General features: G+C 30.1%; 1 protein-coding gene across 4 annotated transcripts; it reads left to right on the top strand.

Moving 5' to 3' along the window:
* Positions 1-930: 930 nt before the first annotated feature.
* On the top strand, positions 931-10,540 carry LOC113002646. 4 transcript variants are annotated; one of them, XM_039457265.1, is made up of 9 exons: positions 931-1,057; positions 2,356-2,798; positions 3,750-3,863; positions 6,989-7,204; positions 7,767-8,123; positions 8,238-8,458; positions 8,795-8,957; positions 9,657-9,750; positions 9,835-10,540. In XM_039457265.1, the coding sequence occupies exons 4-9, from the start codon at positions 7,009-7,011 to the stop codon at positions 9,872-9,874; spliced, it is 1,071 nt and encodes a 356-aa protein (XP_039313199.1). In that variant the 5' UTR covers positions 931-1,057; positions 2,356-2,798; positions 3,750-3,863; positions 6,989-7,008; the 3' UTR covers positions 9,875-10,540. The 4 variants fall into 4 exon arrangements, with proteins under 4 accessions (XP_039313199.1, XP_039313198.1, XP_039313200.1 ...); XM_039457266.1 differs by lacking the exons at positions 931-1,057; positions 2,356-2,798; positions 3,750-3,863 and having other exon boundaries at positions 6,510-7,204; positions 9,681-9,750; positions 9,835-10,539; XM_039457267.1 differs by lacking the exons at positions 931-1,057; positions 2,356-2,798; positions 3,750-3,863; positions 9,657-9,750; positions 9,835-10,540 and adding an exon at positions 9,049-9,453 and having other exon boundaries at positions 6,511-7,204.
* The last annotated feature ends 7,855 nt before the right edge of the window (positions 10,541-18,395 follow it).

Here is an 18,395-nt window from a genome sequence, read left to right on the forward strand (position 1 = left end):
GGATGCCGCGTTTGCTCACTCCGGACAACAAGCGCAACCGTGAGACCACTTCAGAGCAGTGTTTGACGCTGTTTAAGCGCAATCCGAAGGAGTTTCTGCGTTATTTCGTGACCGAAGACAAACATGGATCCACTGTTATACACCAGAGAACAAGGAACAGTCGAAACAGTGGACTTCACCCGGCGAACGTATTCCGAAGAAGGCGAAGACTGTCCTATTGGCCGGAAATGTGATGGCCACCGTTTTCTGGGATTCACAAGGTGTGATTTACATCGACTACCTGGAAAAGGGCAAAACGGTCACAGGGCTCTACTATGCCAAATTATTGGGCCGATTCAGAATTGCAGAAAAAACGGTCCCATTTGGCGAAGAAAAAGTGATCTTCCACCATGACAACGCACCGGCTCACACCTCCGCCGTCGCCACGGCCAAATTGGTCGAATTGAATTATGAACTGCTGCCCTATCCACCGTATTCTCCAGATTTGGCCCCGTGCAACTTTTTTTTGTTTCCAAACTTGAAAAAGTCACTCGCCGGGCAGAAATTTGAATCGAATGAGGTCATCGCCGCCACGGAGGCCTACTTTGCAGACCTCGAGAAAACGTATTTTTCAGATGGGTTAAAGAAGCTGGAGCATTGCTGGGTCAAGTGTATCGAGCTAAAAGGAGACTATGTTGAGAAATAAATCGCCAAAAATTTTCCAAAATTTTCGTTTTTCTTTTGTAGGCTAAGTACTTATCGGACTGCCCTCGTATATATACATAATTATAATTATACATAATTATATTAATTACACATATTATATATAATTACACACACACACACACACACACACACGCACGCACGCACGCACGCACGCAAGCACACACACACACACACGCACACGCACGCACGCACGCACACATATATATATATGGGCACATTTTATATATAATTATAAACATTTTTCCCAGATAATTAGTGGTATTGCAACATAATAGATTCAATATCCTTACGAAAACTCCATCGTTTAAGAAAAACATTTTGTGTTGTTAAATTTGTGTCTTATTGGTATAAGGTATGTATTGGTTACAAGTCAGTTCTCATAAAAAATTGTTACAAAATACGACATAAAAGAAAAATGTATATTAATAAATATTAACAGCGATAATATATTTGTATCAATGTTATCAAATACGATAGAAATTTAATAAATATTTTCTATCTTGATATGAGAACTTATTAAAGTGTTTTCAAATATTCTCCATATGTACATCCCATACAGCACCGATCATTGCAGAAAGCTTTCTGAAAGGTTTCAAAATTATTTCAACCTTTCACATTTCATATGCAACATTTCTGAAAGATTTCTGAAATGTGTCATATGAAATGTTGCAACAGAAATGTTTCTGAAACCTTACACGTGAAAATAATTTTTGAAAAATTTAATAGAATTATCTCTGAAACATTTCAAGTGATATTTAGAGGATCTTTCAGTTGAGTTGTTTCTGAAATCTTTCACATGTAATAAATTTAAAAACTGTCAGTTAAATTATTTCTGAAACATTTCATATGAAATGATTTAGAAGATCTTTCAGTTGAGTTGTTTCTGAAATCTTTCACATGTAATAAATTTAAAAACTTTTAGTTGAATTATTTCTGAAACATTTCATATGAAATGATTTAAAAGATCTTTCAGTTCAGTTGTTTCTGAAATCTTTCACATGTAATAAATTGAAAAACTTTCAGTTGAATTATTTCTGAAACATTTCATATGAAATGATTTAGAAGATCTTTTAGTTCAGTTCTTTCTGAAATCTTTCACATGCAATTAATTTAAAAACTTTCAATTCAATTACTTCTGAAACATTTCATATGAAATGATTTAGAAGATCTTTCAGTTCAGTTGTTTCTGAAATCTTTCACATGCAATTAATTTAAAAACTTTCAATTAAATTATTTCTGAAACATTTCATATGAAATAATTTGCAGATCTTTAAATTCAGTTGAGCTGTTTATGAAATATTTCATGAAATACATTTATAAACTTTTAGTTGAATTAATTATAATATCTCTGAAACGTTTAATAAGATCGAAATATTGCAAATCTTTCGATTGAGCTATAACACCTTTCACAAGCAATACATTTAGAAACAACATTATATTTTGTTGATTATTTTGCGTTCAATCTTTTATAAATAAGACATTTTTATAAATTCAAAAATATTTTTTAAAAAAAGAACATGCATGATTTTTTATTATTACCTTAATATAGCTGATAATGTGTACGTATTGAAAAATATACTGGAAAGATTTTAATAACATTGAAAAATAAACAATTAATTATTATTCGATTTAATTAATGCATGGTTTCAGATTTTGTATATGTAACATAATTGATTTCTTTAAATCTAAATTGATAATACGGTACTGGTTTTGGAAGAAATTAATATAAATCTAACGGAAGCGAACACACACAATTGGTGTTTAATACAAAGATAATTGATTTAGATTGCAATTGTAATTTTGCGCCGTCTTTAATATACGCCTTTGTATGCACGCTTGTGCATACGATTCTGATGGCCTGGCTATGAAAAGAAAACGCGCGAATTTTTATGGTTGGTTGCAGACTGTTGCGATGCGCGATACGCGATGATCCCAAGCGTTCAGATTTTCTTGACAACTGAAAATCGTCGCGCGTCACGTGTCGCGAGTCACAGCATCGTGCAGTCGTGTAGATCGCACTGGTCTGCAAGGTTCGACAACTGTAGCTCCATGTGATTATGTGATACAATCGAGAGGAAGAATAGTATAACACGGTGAGTTATTTTTTCAATCATTACTTTAATCTAAAAGAACCTTTTACATGTATGTATATGTACATATAAGATTCGATCTCGGTAATCGCAAGTCGCCGGTCGCGCGAAGAGATACACACACACACACGCTCTCTCTCTCTCTCTCTCTCCCCCCCTCTCTCTCTCTCTCTCAAGCCATACATCCCTCTGTAGTTCCTGTGGACAATCTAACCTATTAGTTGCTTTAATAAAACTCAGAAAAAATTAGTACAAGAAGCGAACTTTACACTTACAATTTAAGCATTTCAAAGCTTTTCGTGGAAACAAAGTGATTATTGCATCACTAATATTCTAAAATTTTTGGAACTAAATACATTCAAACACACACACACACACGCGCGCGCGCGCGCGGGCGTTATGTCTCTTGATATGCGTAAAGATATATGGCGGTCTCACACATGTTATAAAGACAAGGATATGCTCACACGCATACGACCAATCACAATTGTCAAAGTGTGACATCAGAGGTAAGCGATAAATTAAAACTACTGTTTCTCAATAGCTTATATTAATGGTATTCTGGTTAGATATATTAATTTGATTTCAAGTTTCCAGAAAAGAAAAATTAGTTTTGAAGTAATATTTTATGTACTAAGAAATAACGAAATATAATATAAATTAACTACAAACGTAATAAAGATAGAAAAATTGTATACAAATTAGACATATAAAATTATTAAACTTTTTCGTCTAAAAAATATTATATTATTCTCGAAGGACTAAAAGCTTTCACTTTGTAAGGATAGTTCAATAACTACAATAATTACAACATATATAAAGATAATACAAAACGTATTTATTATTTATTTCTCGTAAATTTTTTTAACTTTTTTTTCTTATTCCTAAGTTAGTATAAATGTGTGTGTGTGTGTGTGTATATATATGTATGTATATATTTTTTTCTGTTACTAGATTCAATAAGTACGATCCGTGAAGTGTCAAGGACATTCACACTAGTCCAACGTATACGGAGAAATCCACCATTCCAACGCATAGCTGTTGAGATTGGTATTTTATTGAATAAAGGTTTTGTATATTTAACATTTGTTTCTACTGTACATGAATTATAAAACAAATAGTTTTATATTTCATGTACTGTAGAAACGAACAAATATTAGAAGATCTATTAATTGAAGCATATAGCTATTTCAGTTTTGATTAGTATATTATTTTATTATAAAGATGGATAGAAAACACAAAAATTATTCTTTTCTTTCTAAACGGCATTTCCGAAGAATTATTGCCAATAACACTGCTTCAGATTTATTAAATCTTTCCAATAATGAACATCTTGAATTGAGAGACGAATTATTACAATCTGATACTAGTGAAGATTTAGAGCTATTAGAAAACGAATTTGTCAATAGAAATGATGAACTTGTAGACAATTTAAATGAAAGTGACACAGTTGACGATAATGAATCAAACAATGAAGAGGGAGAAATGCATAGAAATGATAGTAACAATAGTAGTGAAAGTGATACAAATGGAAATGAATTAACTGAATCAGTAGTACATTATATAAATGTTGAGCCTGGCAATAAAACTGATAATCAAGATGATCAATTTATTAAGGATATAGCTTCTTGGGCAATTATGTTTAACATTTTCCAGGTTGCTATCAGGGCACTTTTGATTATATTACGTAAATATACGCGACATTCGTTTCCAAAAGATCCTCGAACATTACTCTCTCCAAGGCACACAGCAATTATTGAAATGGGCGTTGGACTATATTGCCATTTCGATTTACAAAATGCATTTAAAAAAATGTTAGATGAATATAATACAGTTTTAGGCCGAATACCTGCTAGTCTGGATATTTTTATAAACATTGATGGTTTACCGATTTCCAAATCAAGCAATGCGACTTTATGGCCCATTTTATGTTCAGATACAGTTTTAAAATCAGTTTTCATTGTGGGAGCATACTATGGTCAAAGAAAACCGCAGTGTAACAATGATTTTTTAACACAATTTGTTGACGAAGCAATTTTATTAATTAATACAGGACTCTTTTATAATGAAATTCAAGTACAAATTAATTTTCATGGATTAATTTGTGATGCTCCAGCAAAAGCTTTTATTTTATCAATAAAATATCATACCGGTTACAATACTTGTTCGCGATGTACTATTACAGGTGAATTTTTAGATGGACGATTATGTTTTCCAGCGACAAAAATAATTGATGCTTTAAGAACTGATGAAGATTTTGCTAATAATAAATACGACGGTTTTCAAATTGGTGAGACGATTTTAAAGCAAATTCCTAATTTTGGATTAGTTTCTAGCGTTGTAATTGATTACATGCACCTTATATGTTTAGGAATAATGAAAAAATTGATATTACTTTGGATTAAAGGTCCGCGTACTGTAAAATTATCTCAACAGTTATTAAATCAGATTTCAGGAGCTTTATTAAATTTGCAAAGTTGTGTACTAAATGATTTTGTTCGACGCCCACAATCACTAAAAGATGTAAAATTATGGAAAGCAACGGAATTTCGTCAGTTTCTTCTTTACACGGGTCCAGTTGTGCTACAGGATATATTAAGAAAAGATGTGTATATCAATTTTATAACATTACATATTGCTGTAACAATTCTTGCTAGTCCTAATCTTTCGAAAGATAATAATAATATTACATGGGCCCAAATGTTAATAGAGTATTTTTTAAAATGTTTCAAAAAAATTTACGGAGTTAAATTTATGTCTCATAATTTCCATATTTTATTACATATTTGTTCTGATGTGCGGAAGTATGGACCCATTGACGAGTTTAGTGCTTTCAGATTTGAAAATTACATGTCAAATATAAAAAAAATGATTCGAAGAAATGAGAAACCTCTTCAACAATTATCACGAAGATATTCCGAACTCAATAACTTTAATATGCTTAGTAAGAAACAAAAAAACAGTAAGGAAATTTTTTTTGAAAAAATTCACTCAAACGGACCTTTAATTGATTGTTACAATTTTGCTTTTCAGTATAAAATATTACGTACTAAAACATATACGATCCATTCCAATAGCACAAGTAATAATTGTATTTCATTTGAAAATGGAACTGTAATATCAGTTTTAAATTTAGTCAAATGTAATGATAATACAAAATTTATAATAGGTAGAAAGCTTAAAGTAGTAAAAAATTTGTATTCTGAACCTATCTATCCTTGCGCATCAGAAGAGTTGGGTATACAAGTTATGCGCGAAGACACTGCTGTATGCCTTTCGCCGTGCGAGAATGTTCGAAATAAAATGTGGAAAATGCCGTACGATCATAATCAGTTTGTTGTTTTCCCAGTAATACATACTTAAAAACGGTCGATAATAGTTCATATAAATTTCAAAATAATCACGAGAGTATTTTCAATTTGATAAACAAAATATATAATAATACATTGAACAAAAATGATTATAATGATTTTTGCATAATTAGATTATTTTATGAAAAATATTCAGTTTATTGTCGCGCAATAGTATATAATGTATTCAACTTTTTTTATATATTATATATAAACTTTAGCAATGCTTTTAGGCAGGATATGAAGATTTTTCATTAAATTTAATTAAATAAAGTATTACATATATACTGCGTATGTGTGTATGTGTAGATGCGTGCGTGTGTATGTATGTATATATATATATATATATATATATATATATATATACACACACACACACACACACACGTGCGTATGTATGTACGCATATGTGTCTGTAATTGTCATTGACTTACATTTTCTGTAAAGAATAATATTCTTATTATTATATTATTAATGTTTAAATTATTTGTATTTATTTGTCAATTTATCGCGAGTCGGTTATTTGTCAATTTTTTACGAGTTTTTTTTATTTATATAAATTTAAATATTTTTAATATATATATATATATATATATATATATATATATATGTGTTATTTTTAAGTTTAATATGTATATGTTCTGTATATGTTTTATATGTATGGGATATTTTTCATACTAATTATAAAAAAAGTAGTTGTATTTAAAGTATACTTGTTTATGGTCGTGTTTTGACTTTATACTCAGACAAACACATATGTTCAAAATTAGGACACAAAAGATCTCTGTTAAAGGTATTTTAAGCTCCAATAGAGTAGACTGCGCTACAATTTTTGTGTTGCAGAATATAATAAGTGAAAAGAAATGAATCGATTTTCTGTCGTCGAATTCGAAGATGGACTGCATTTAGTCCCTACCAAGTGGTTAAAAGGATCATCAGAATGCTTCTGGCCAACGCATAAAAACATAAAAAGACTTCATAAAAATATTTCTGAGTGCGAAGAACCAGATGATGAAACTTGGGAAACCGTGAAAGTTGTCCGTATTTTTGGAACAGCAAGTGAGTAAATGACTGTTTTAAGATACATGTCTGTTATGATTATTAGTAATTAATGAAAAAAATTACCTACATATATCAATTGTTTTTATAACATCTCACTACAGAATTTAAAGCGTCTTTTAGAACCGATGTATAATATATTGCTTATGTTGATACAATTTATATCGTTTATATTGTTGTCATGATGGCTTTCTTTTCTTAGCGCATGGCAACAAACTTAATAACCTCTTGAAATTTGATTACACTTTTATATATTTGTATTATCCAAATTATAATAATTTACATTGCTTGCACTGTCTACATAAAAAAGATTTATATAAACGTAACATAAACAATGCGTAATTTGTAGAGATGTAATTTATTACAAATTTGCAAAACCAATTAGATATAGATAAATAAATACGCCTTTATATGCTTTTTAGCATTGATTTATAATCCTATTTCTTACTATATATAATTTTACTCATAATTAAATTTCAATTTTGGGCTTGGGAAAAATCACATGCTGATGTTATAGCATTTAGCTAAATGTGTTAATTGCATTAATTTGTTTATAATCCAGATTCATATGAAAGTGGGATGGCAAAAGTAAAGTTGGCTGAGAAGTTTTCGGACATCGAATCTTCTGACGTCGATGATGCTCATAAAAAAAAACATCGTAAAACGACAACAACTAGCGTTTCTGACGAAAGCGATAATGATAGTCAACATATGTTACCTCCCCCGCCAAAGAAACCATTTTCGAAAACGTCCATGAATTCCAAAAATGATAATGTACCAATGGAGGATTCACCTTTAGAAAATGCTGCTAAAAAAAAACACAGTAATGATAATACATCTGTGCAGAATGTTTCAAAAAAGTCTTTTACTGAAACAAATGTGTCAAAAGACAATAATGCAATACTTTTGGCAGATATCGGTATCTAAACATATTTATCTATAATCATATGAATCATGTTTTTATACTTCATCGACTTTTTTATACTTATGCCACTTACTTTTAATAATATTGTATTTATAACTAATATTTTAGATTTAAAAAAGGAATTACTACGTAGATGTAATAAAATAGATACTAAGTTAGATCGCATTGATGGGAAATTGAATAGTCTTGAAGAAAAACTGGAGAATAGTCTTAAAAATAAGAAGCATGATATTGACATAACAGAAATTGTATCCTTTCCTTTAAAAGCGAAAGAAGATCTGGACAAGTTAGAACTAGACCTTCAAGAAGCCGACTTTTTCAAAAACATGGTAAAGTATATTAGATATCTTATTGCAATATTTGTTTGTAGTAGTAATAGGACCATATCAATCTTTTTACGTCACCTACATCTAAAAAATTCTTCTGTAGCTCTTGTGAAGTTATCATTGCAATACGAATAATTTGAAATCTGAATATACGGGGAAATCTGAATTACTTGAAATTTAAATATACGGGGATGTGGGCTCGAACTCGTGACCTGCTGTTTATAATGCTCACACGGAGCTGTACGATATCTTGATATTTATTGTTAATCCGGAATAAAAATTGTGTTATTTAATATCACAAATAAAATGTACTTATTATTTTAAATTTTTATGTTTTAGATAAATTATATGAAACACTTAGGTGGCAAAACTTATCATGAAATGACGGTTATTATTTTAAAACATACCATTAGTAATTTTCTTTCCACCCTGTACTGTTGGAATGGAAAAGATGGAAAAAAGACAGCATTTAAAGATTTAATATTCGCCAAATGCATAAAACGTAAGTCAAACAATGAACAAAATGTTCTTATAAAAAAAGAAAAATTATTGTAAACAATTCTGAATTTCTATAATTTCTAATTAAATTGCAGAAATTTAGATATTTTCTTAGACCATAACTAAAGGAGAAAGCCATCGCTTGTGTGTAGGACAGAGAAGAAAACAGTAGATTGTGATGCTCTCTCTTTCCTTCAATTTTGATTGGCCCGTCAGACCTCACACCTATTCGGTGATAATTGAGTGTGACACAGAGAACATCATGATCAACTATTCCCCTCTCTGCCTTGTTTGCATCACCGTTTGTTTCCTCCATAGTATATACTTTAAGGATGTTTTAATATATTGTTAATTCCTAATGGATTTTCATATGTTTTATAATGTAACATATCTGTTCGCAAAAATTACTATTTTCTCAAAAATTTATTGTGTTATGTAATCAAAGATTTTTATAAATTTTCGTACTTTTTCTCATAAATATTCAATCTTTTTATGAAAATTTATAATAATGAAAAAATTATACTTTTGAATTGAGTTTTGTTTTATAATAAGAAAAGTTATAGACATTCTATTTCTTAATAGAAAATTTATAAACAAATTTTAATTAATTCTCAATCATGTTATTAATTAATTATTTAATTATGTGTTAGTCATACAGATTTTCAATAATTCTGATTCAAACGAACAATATTCCTTATTTTAGAATGTGTCATTTCAAAATTTGCAGATGACCAACAAATTACGCAAATTATAGCAAAATGGTTTATACAAGGAAAATTGCGATGTGACAGAGATGAGTAAGTAAATATTGGTGGGAAGTAAAACTTTTTCGTAAATTTATTACAAGAACATATTTTAAATTTAAATTTGTATGTTTTCAGGGAACGATTGCAACATAATAAAAAAAAATCACAAGATTAAACTTGTTATAAGTTCGGACCGCTTTTGTTTAATTTTATATTTACATGCATGCATAACTTACAGAAATTTTGTAAACGTTTTTCTCAATAACTTTTAATTTAGAAAAAAGTTGATGTATTATTTTATGTTTCAAGTGTTTTACGTTTTCAATATTATATTATTTTAAGTTGTACCTATAATATATATGTATATATACATATATAGAATTTAAGCTTTTTATAATAAATACATAGAAATAATTTAAATAAAAATTCACTTTTGTTATTAACATTACTTTTAAAATGCAAAATTTCTCTAAATTGAATTTTACACTCCTATCCACACTTCGCTCATTGCGGAGAAAAATAATTTATTCAATTATTGCATTATTTCCTGACAAACAGCTCTGAAAGGTTTCAAGTGAAAGAATCGCGGACATTTTGCTATTGCAGAGCTGTCTCAGAGATGTTGCATAAACATTTTGCAATGTTTCTGAGATGTTTCAATTTTTACGTGAAATACTTCTGAAATCTTTCAGAGATATTTCAAAATTATTTAATGTAAAAATTGAAACATCTCAGAAACATTGCAAAATGTTAATGCAACATCTCTGAGACAGCACTGAAAGGTTTCAAGTGAAAGAATCGCGGACATTTTCCTATTGCAGAGCTGTCTCAGAAATATTGCAGAAACATTTTGCAATGTTTCTGAGATGTTTCTGATGTGTTTCAATTTTTACGTACATGAAATATTTCAGAAATATTTCTGAAAGATTTCGGTGCTGTATGATGTTTTATTGTAAGGAATTGAAACATTGCAAAATGTTTCTGCAACATCTCTGAAAGGTCTCAGACAGCTCTGAGACAGCTCTGAAAGGTTTAAAGTGGAAGGATCGCGGAAATTTTGCTATTGCAGAGCTGTCTCAGAGATGTTGCAGAAACATTTTGCAATGTTTCTGAGATGTTTCAATTTTTACATGCAATATTTCTGAAACATCTCTGAAATATTTCGGTGCTGTATGGCACATATCATATACATATAAGTATAAGACATTTAAATTTAACGAAATAATATTTCTGTTAAACGATGGAGTTTTTGTAATGATATTGAATCTATTGTATTGCGATGGCACTGATTATGCAGAAATTGTGGAACTAAATGCAACAAATGTTCTCCTTTCGTGTGAAAATTTTAATGTCACGCCGACGTACTTTCACCTATTAAACATATCGAAAATTTTATATCTATGAATGTTTTAAAAGTTCAAGTCAGTTTCTGTAAAAAAATTGTTTCAATATCCCGTACAGCACGTAATATTGCAATATAACAACAATGTTGCTACAATATTACTGTAATATTACAATATTGCTCTAATATTACTGCGATATTGTAATATTGTCACAATATTGTTGCAATATTACGTGCTGTGCGGGATACGACATAAAAGAAAAATGTATATTAATGAATGTTGACAGCGATAATACATTTGTACCAATGTTATCAAATACAACAGAACTTCAAAAAATATTTTTATTCATGATATGAGAACGTATTATAATATTTTTAAATATCCTCACTATACGTACGAGTCTTTTATAGCATAAACGTAAAATAATTTATACAATGTTAAAATATGTGTAAACGAAGATGTGGAAAAGATACACTTTTATTCAAGATAATTTTATAAATCACGTCTTAAGAAATAAATATTTTATTACTTTAAGTTTAAAATCTGTTAAACAACACGTTGACAAAAGAAATCGTTCTAGTTTCATTATAAAATATTGATTATAAACAAAGTTATCAAATCAACTAGAAATGGGTGCTATATTACCCTCTTCTCCTCTATTATTCTTTAAAATTTAATAACTAAAAATAAATTCTTTACAATAAATTTTTAGCGGATTGAATCGGATAAGTTTTTATTCCAATCTGCCGTATAGAAATGGAAAGAAACGAGACAAGAAATTTCAGATACGAGCGCGGAATCATTCGGATTGGATCTCAATACGGTGTTTGGATTAAAACGCACAAAGTTTGATTTTCGGATTGATTCGGATAAGTTGTTGTTCTAATTTGCCGTATAAAAATGGAAAGAAACGAGACAGGAAATTTCGGATTCGAGCACGGAATTATTCGGATTGAATCTCAATACGGTGTTCGGATTAAAACGTATAAGATTTGATTTTCGGATTGATTCGGATAAGTTTTTATTCCAATCTGCCGTACAGAAATGGAAAGAAACGAGACAGGAAATTTTGAATACAAGCGCGGAATATCATTCGGATAGGATCTCAATACGGTGTTCGGACGAAAACGTATAAGTTCAGATTTTCAATGGAATTGGATAGGATCTGAATACATTTTTTAAATAAAATCGTATAGGATTCAAATTTCGTATTAATTTGGATAGATCTTTAATACGAATTTTGGAAAGCTTCGAATACAACTGAATAATTGGATAGATTTGAATAGAATTTTTCATTCCAGTAGAAAGAAACGGATGTAATCGGATAGAAAATGTCCATATTTGGATACAAATTGTATCCATTTTAATCCGTTTTAATGCAAATCTTTAAGCAGGGTACCACTGAAGCAACGCGCGATGTGCTTGATGGAACAACTCGCACCATTTCAGAACGCGGACGTCTCACAGTCAGGCTGCTCAGGCGGTCTTCTCCATCAATTCGTTAAGTCAACTTTTACCTCCGTTTCAATCTTTGTACATCTCTTGTAAAAGAGTCTAAGCGAACATTTTTTTAAGTTTGCACGAAGATTTTTCCTTTCGTAATGTAAACCTTCGGTAATAAAAAATTAGAAAATTCACGCACTGTGTGTCCGCATTTAAGTAACTATTTTGCTCTGTTTTAAACTATCAGTTTTTACATTTATTTGGTATATATAATAGAATGTTTGGTCTACATGGAAAAAAACGCGGTTTTACTAAAATATATAAAAATTTAGCTAGATGCAGATCTGAAAATAATTTAGGCTATCAATATAATTATGCCATCGCGGCCTTCTATAACTTTGTAGTGGAATTGTGACATAGTCAATTTTTCCAAAAATAATTGTTGATAATTGTTATCTTTGCGTGTCGCAGTCAGTCAGTATCGTCAGTCGTCAGTGAGTCTCTCAAATTCGATACTTATGCGTGAAATGTGTGTTTCTGTGCATGACAGATAAACTTTACCACAGTCGTAAGCAGGGTACGTTGAGGAGTACTCAGAGTAATTTTTCCCTAGCTTTCTGAATGCTTATGGGTAAATGTAAATTTTCCCCTACTGTTACCTTTTGACATTCTGAACGAGTTCCGAGGAACTTTTATCTTGTGGGTAACGTTTATGAACGCGCCCTTAGTAGTCAAAAGTTTCGCCGCTTGCGCCGCCACTGTTAGTGTGTTCCTCCGCTCGCGGCGCTACTGATTTCTCCTACCACACAACTTCTTCACCTACCACCGAAGCGACGCGCAATGTGCTTGATGGAACAACTCGCATCATTTCTGAACGCGGACGTCTCACAGTCAAGCTGCTCAGGCGGTTTTCTCCGTCAATTCATTAAGTCAATTTTTACCTCCGTTTTAATCTTTGTACATCTCTTGTAAAAGAGTCTAAACTAAATATTAGAATCTAGTACTAAGTAAGACTTCAAATTAATAGCATAAACCAAATAATTGTGTTAGAATATAATACATATTATATACATACGACGGTGTACATTTACTACATTATTCTCGTGCTTTTTTTAATGATATTTTTTAACTTCAACACGTAACGCTACAATAAATAAATAAACCAATAAAACGAACTGCTACGGTGTGTCCGGCGCTGCCACACTTAAGAACTGGATCGAATTGATCGAGCATTGCGTCGATGCACAAAACGTCCACATAGCCAAAGATACCATGGCTGAGTCATAAGGTAAGTATCTGACAAAATTCATTACTCCGTATTATTAGAGTAAAACCATTTATTCCGCCGGATTTATTTTAATTCGCCCGGCATCAGGTTATTTGCGTAATTTTTCGTGACGACCGGAATTTCATTACGCCACGTGTTCCGACCCACGCGCCGCCATCTTGAACGACGCTACCTCAATACGCCACGTGCTCCGACCAACGCGCCACCATCTTGAACAATGCTATTTCGACGCGCCACGCGTTTACCCCACGAACTTAGGAATAGAGGGACGGAGCATAAAGCCCTACTTTAGGCAAAAAGGGGTGTTCTCTCAAGCATGCAGGGGGAACCGTTCTCCACCATCTTGGTTTTAAAAAACTTATTTACATAGATATGTGTCAGTGACATCCTGTTTGCGCTGTGTTAGTGACAGCTATAAAGTTAGGTTAGGTTAGATACTCGAACTCATTCGTCTTATTCATCAACGTTAATTCACTCTTTAAAAATAAAAATGGTAAAATGCATAGTACCAGGATGTTTCACGACAAATTCTCTAGACAGATATAAAAATAAATTTCAGAAAGTATTGGAACAAATAAAAATTTGTTTTCACAGGTAAAAAATTATAATCTTATTAATACGTACATAATATATTATTTTTATTAATATAAAAAAATATTTTCTTTGTTGATACAATTGATGTATGTGCTTGTTTATACTTTATTTATTTAAAGCAAAAAAGAAAAAAATTATATTAAATTATTTTTTATGTTATCATAGTTTATTTTTTAGTTTGTTTTTATATGCAAAATATTATTTAATATGTTTTTATACTAGCTTATTACATTGCTAAATGTATTATATGTTATTAAATAATTAAAGAAAAATGTAATGTAAAAGATTAACAAAATTTTAAACTTTATTATTCTGTACGGTTTATTTCACACATACACTGTACATGTTTTAATGTATCCCATACAGCACAGAGAGATTCCAGGAACATTGCAGAATGATTTCATTGAAACATTGTAATATTGCATTTTGATTGCGAAACATTGCTGCAACATTGTTGGAAGATTGCAGCAACATTAAGATGTCCGCTTTTTGAAATATTGCATTGAAACATCCCATTTTTCCAAAATATTTACATAAATATTATTACACCACATAATTCCAATAAACAAACTAATATTTGTGTAATATTTTAAAAAAACATTTTTCGCAAAAAAATTTCGCGAATCTTTTTCGGAAATTTCCAAGCGGTCACCCATCCAAGTCGCGACTCTGGTAAACGTTGCTTGACTTCTGTGATCGCTGCGAATTGATCCCTCATGATGACCTGTACAAACTTTATGCTTATATATGTATATAACTGGTAGATCAGGTCAATATACGTTATCAAAAAAATGAAATATGTATAATTAAAGCTTAGTATTTATATAAACAAATATAAAATTACAGTTTTTTTTTTACTAATTTCGCAAATACAGAATAGCATTTGGAATAATTTTTCTGTTATTTGTTTAAATAAGAATGTAATTAGAAAATATATATCATTATAATACAATAATTAAATTAAATATAAAAAAATTTGTATTAAAAATACAATTAAGAAATATTGTTTGTTCATTGGGCTGTAAATCGAGGTTTCTTCATATATGGACCTATTTCGTCTATTAATATAAATATTAAAAAATTATGATACTGCAATGTTTCCGGAATATTACTGGCATATGCCATGAGACGTTGCAGGCATATTGTTAATTTATGTTTCTGCAATGTCTCCGTAATATTACATTCCAATCTGCAACATTGCAACATTGCTGCAATGTTGCTGCAATTTTCTGTGCTGTATGGGATGCGATCTTTGAAACCAATATGGCGCCCCCCCCCGCAAACGTGCCACTCTTCTGTAGGTTATGCATCGTCCCTCTATTCCTAAATCCATGGTTCACCCATGCGCCACTATCTTGAACAACGCTACCTAAACGCGCCACGCGTTTACCCACGCGCTGCCATCTTAAACAATGCTATTCTACCACGCCACGTGCTTGTCTATGGGTTATTTTCTTGGCAACGCTGTTGTACCGCGTGCACGAATTCTTTCTCTGCTTACGCATGCCATTATAAATTATGACTTCCGAGATCGTAAAAATCAATTCCAGCAGATAAATAACATATGCCTGCCATACGAGATAATATAATAAAACGTAGTTTTTCGATTCTGAAAACGCCTTATCAATGTTGACTAGATATCTTTGTTGTATCGCATTCTTTTATCGACAACGGACTAACTAATTTTATTATTTATGACGAGATCAACGAAAATAAATTCCTTTTGATTTAGCTCTTATAACAGTATCGCGTGGCACTACATACTAGGGATGGGCGATTTTTTCAAAAGAATCAATTTTTCGAATTGTCACTTAAGAATTGATTCGATAAAAAATTGCCGTTCGAAGAATCGATCCACCAAAGATTAATCCTTTATCTAATTTTATAAAATATAAAATATTATTCAAAATAATTACACAATTCTTTATAATATAATTTTAAATAAATACAGAACATTAATAATTATTACTTACTAATATATGTTTCCTTTACAACAAATATATACAGTATAAATTTCCGTGTATAATATTGTATAATATTAAACTAATAGTATTAAACTAATATCTTATATTAAATATATAAATAATTATATTGAAAATATAAAAATAAATATAAATATAGCAATATTCCTCTTCCATGAAGACCAGCGAAATCGAGGAGTGAGTGTCTTGCAATTCGTTACTATATTTTTATATTTTTGCACCTGTGGCTTCACTGTAATAAATGTTTCAATGAATACTACCACACTCATTAAATTTTATTAAGATTTTAATAAAATCAGTAATTATATAGATATTGCCGGATTCTCTTTGTTAGTATTAATATTTATTGTGTGATTTTATATAGCTTTTCAAGTTCGTTAAACTGTGCATTGAATAAATTTTCTCCTGGCTGAGGTATTATTTTTTACAATAATTTCTTTACAGTTTTATTAGGAGAAGGGTTTTCACATTTCGATGCGAGTTAGCATCATTAATTAGTAAATTTATTTTTAATTTAATAAAGTGATATTACTACCCAGCAAACACAGCTAGCCACAGGCTCCTACAGAGCCACCAGTAATAATCACACAGCCGCGTGTAATAATCACACGGCCGGCAATAGTTCTTTTTCGTAAGGGCTGTATGTACGAGAGATATTAATAGGATATACTAATGTCCGCACTTAACAAAACGTAGTGATATCACAAGGTTAAGTGAAATATATCTCAACGTTATTCCTGAGATATCTGAGATATCCCTAAGATATCCGAAATATTCATGAGATATTGTTCTTAATCTAAAACCTTTGATGTATATCGTAGGTATATTATGAAGATATACTAGAGATGATTTCCTAATAACACACGATATCCTGATATCGTACAAATATTTGTACGACATCATGATATCATTTATATATATATATATATATATATATATATATATATTCGTATGATATATTTTAGGGTTGTAATCGAGATGTAGTATCTGGGAGAATGTTTTTAATAACAATGTGAAATTTTCATCGATTATTTAATATGCACATCAACTATAAATAATCAATAAAACTAAGAATTGATATTATTAAATCTATAAAAATATACACAATAAAATAAAGTTACACAATATTAAAATATATTTTTTGAAATAAACATGTTAAACAAATATTTTATAAGTATTATGGTAGAAGTATACTAATGATAAAATAATGTAATATTAATAAACATAAAATAATAGATAATATTAAGGAACATAAAATACTTTATAAACTAAGAAATATAAAATAATATAATAATTACATAATACTTTATAACATTGCACAATACTTTGTAGTTTATAATAACATTGCATACATAATACTTTATAATATTGCATCAGATCTGAGCTTTATATAGTTGCTTATGTTATTATATCATGTTGCAAAGCAATTTGCAAAAGATCCTGAAGAGATAAAGGCTCTTCAACAATGAGTTCTGCACTCTTATTTTTCCTAAAATAATAAATTTCATTATTAAAATTACAATTTTAGTAATTAAGACGTACGAAAGTATCAGTGTGTGGACACATTTTTAATCCTTGATGTTCTTATTGTTTAACTTAGAAATACGAATATTTAAAGCTTCAACATGGAATGTGTGTGTGTATGTGTGCGTGCGTGCACGTGTATATGTACATGCACACGTATATTTTGTGAAAATGTACATTCATATTTAAAGATAAAATAAAAATGTTCAAGATTAAGTAAATGTCCAGGCATTTATTGATACCTTCAATAAATTATATGAAAAGTATTTATCATTACTTTTCCTCTCTTTGTAATCGTTCTGATGCGTGCGCTAACCATAATTTTATGTGCTTTGAAATTTCTGATTTGATGGCATTTGGCATACGTCGCCTGACAACACCTGTTAATATAAAAACGTTTTTAAAATAGTTAAAAAGAAATAAACAAATGAAAATAAACAAATCAAAATAAATATTGCATTAAAAAAATAGAAGTGAAAATAAAATCTATTAATTTTGTGCAATTGTTTAAACCTATAAATT

The sequence above is a fragment of the Solenopsis invicta genome, chromosome 14 (assembly GCF_016802725.1).
Source record: "Solenopsis invicta isolate M01_SB chromosome 14, UNIL_Sinv_3.0, whole genome shotgun sequence".
Lineage (NCBI taxonomy): Eukaryota > Metazoa > Arthropoda > Insecta > Hymenoptera > Formicidae > Solenopsis > Solenopsis invicta.

Coding starts and splice junctions, on each gene's coding strand:
- LOC113002646 (XM_039457264.1), top strand. CDS start 4,020: ATGGATAGAAAACACAAAAATTATTCTTTTCTTTCTAAACGGCATTTC.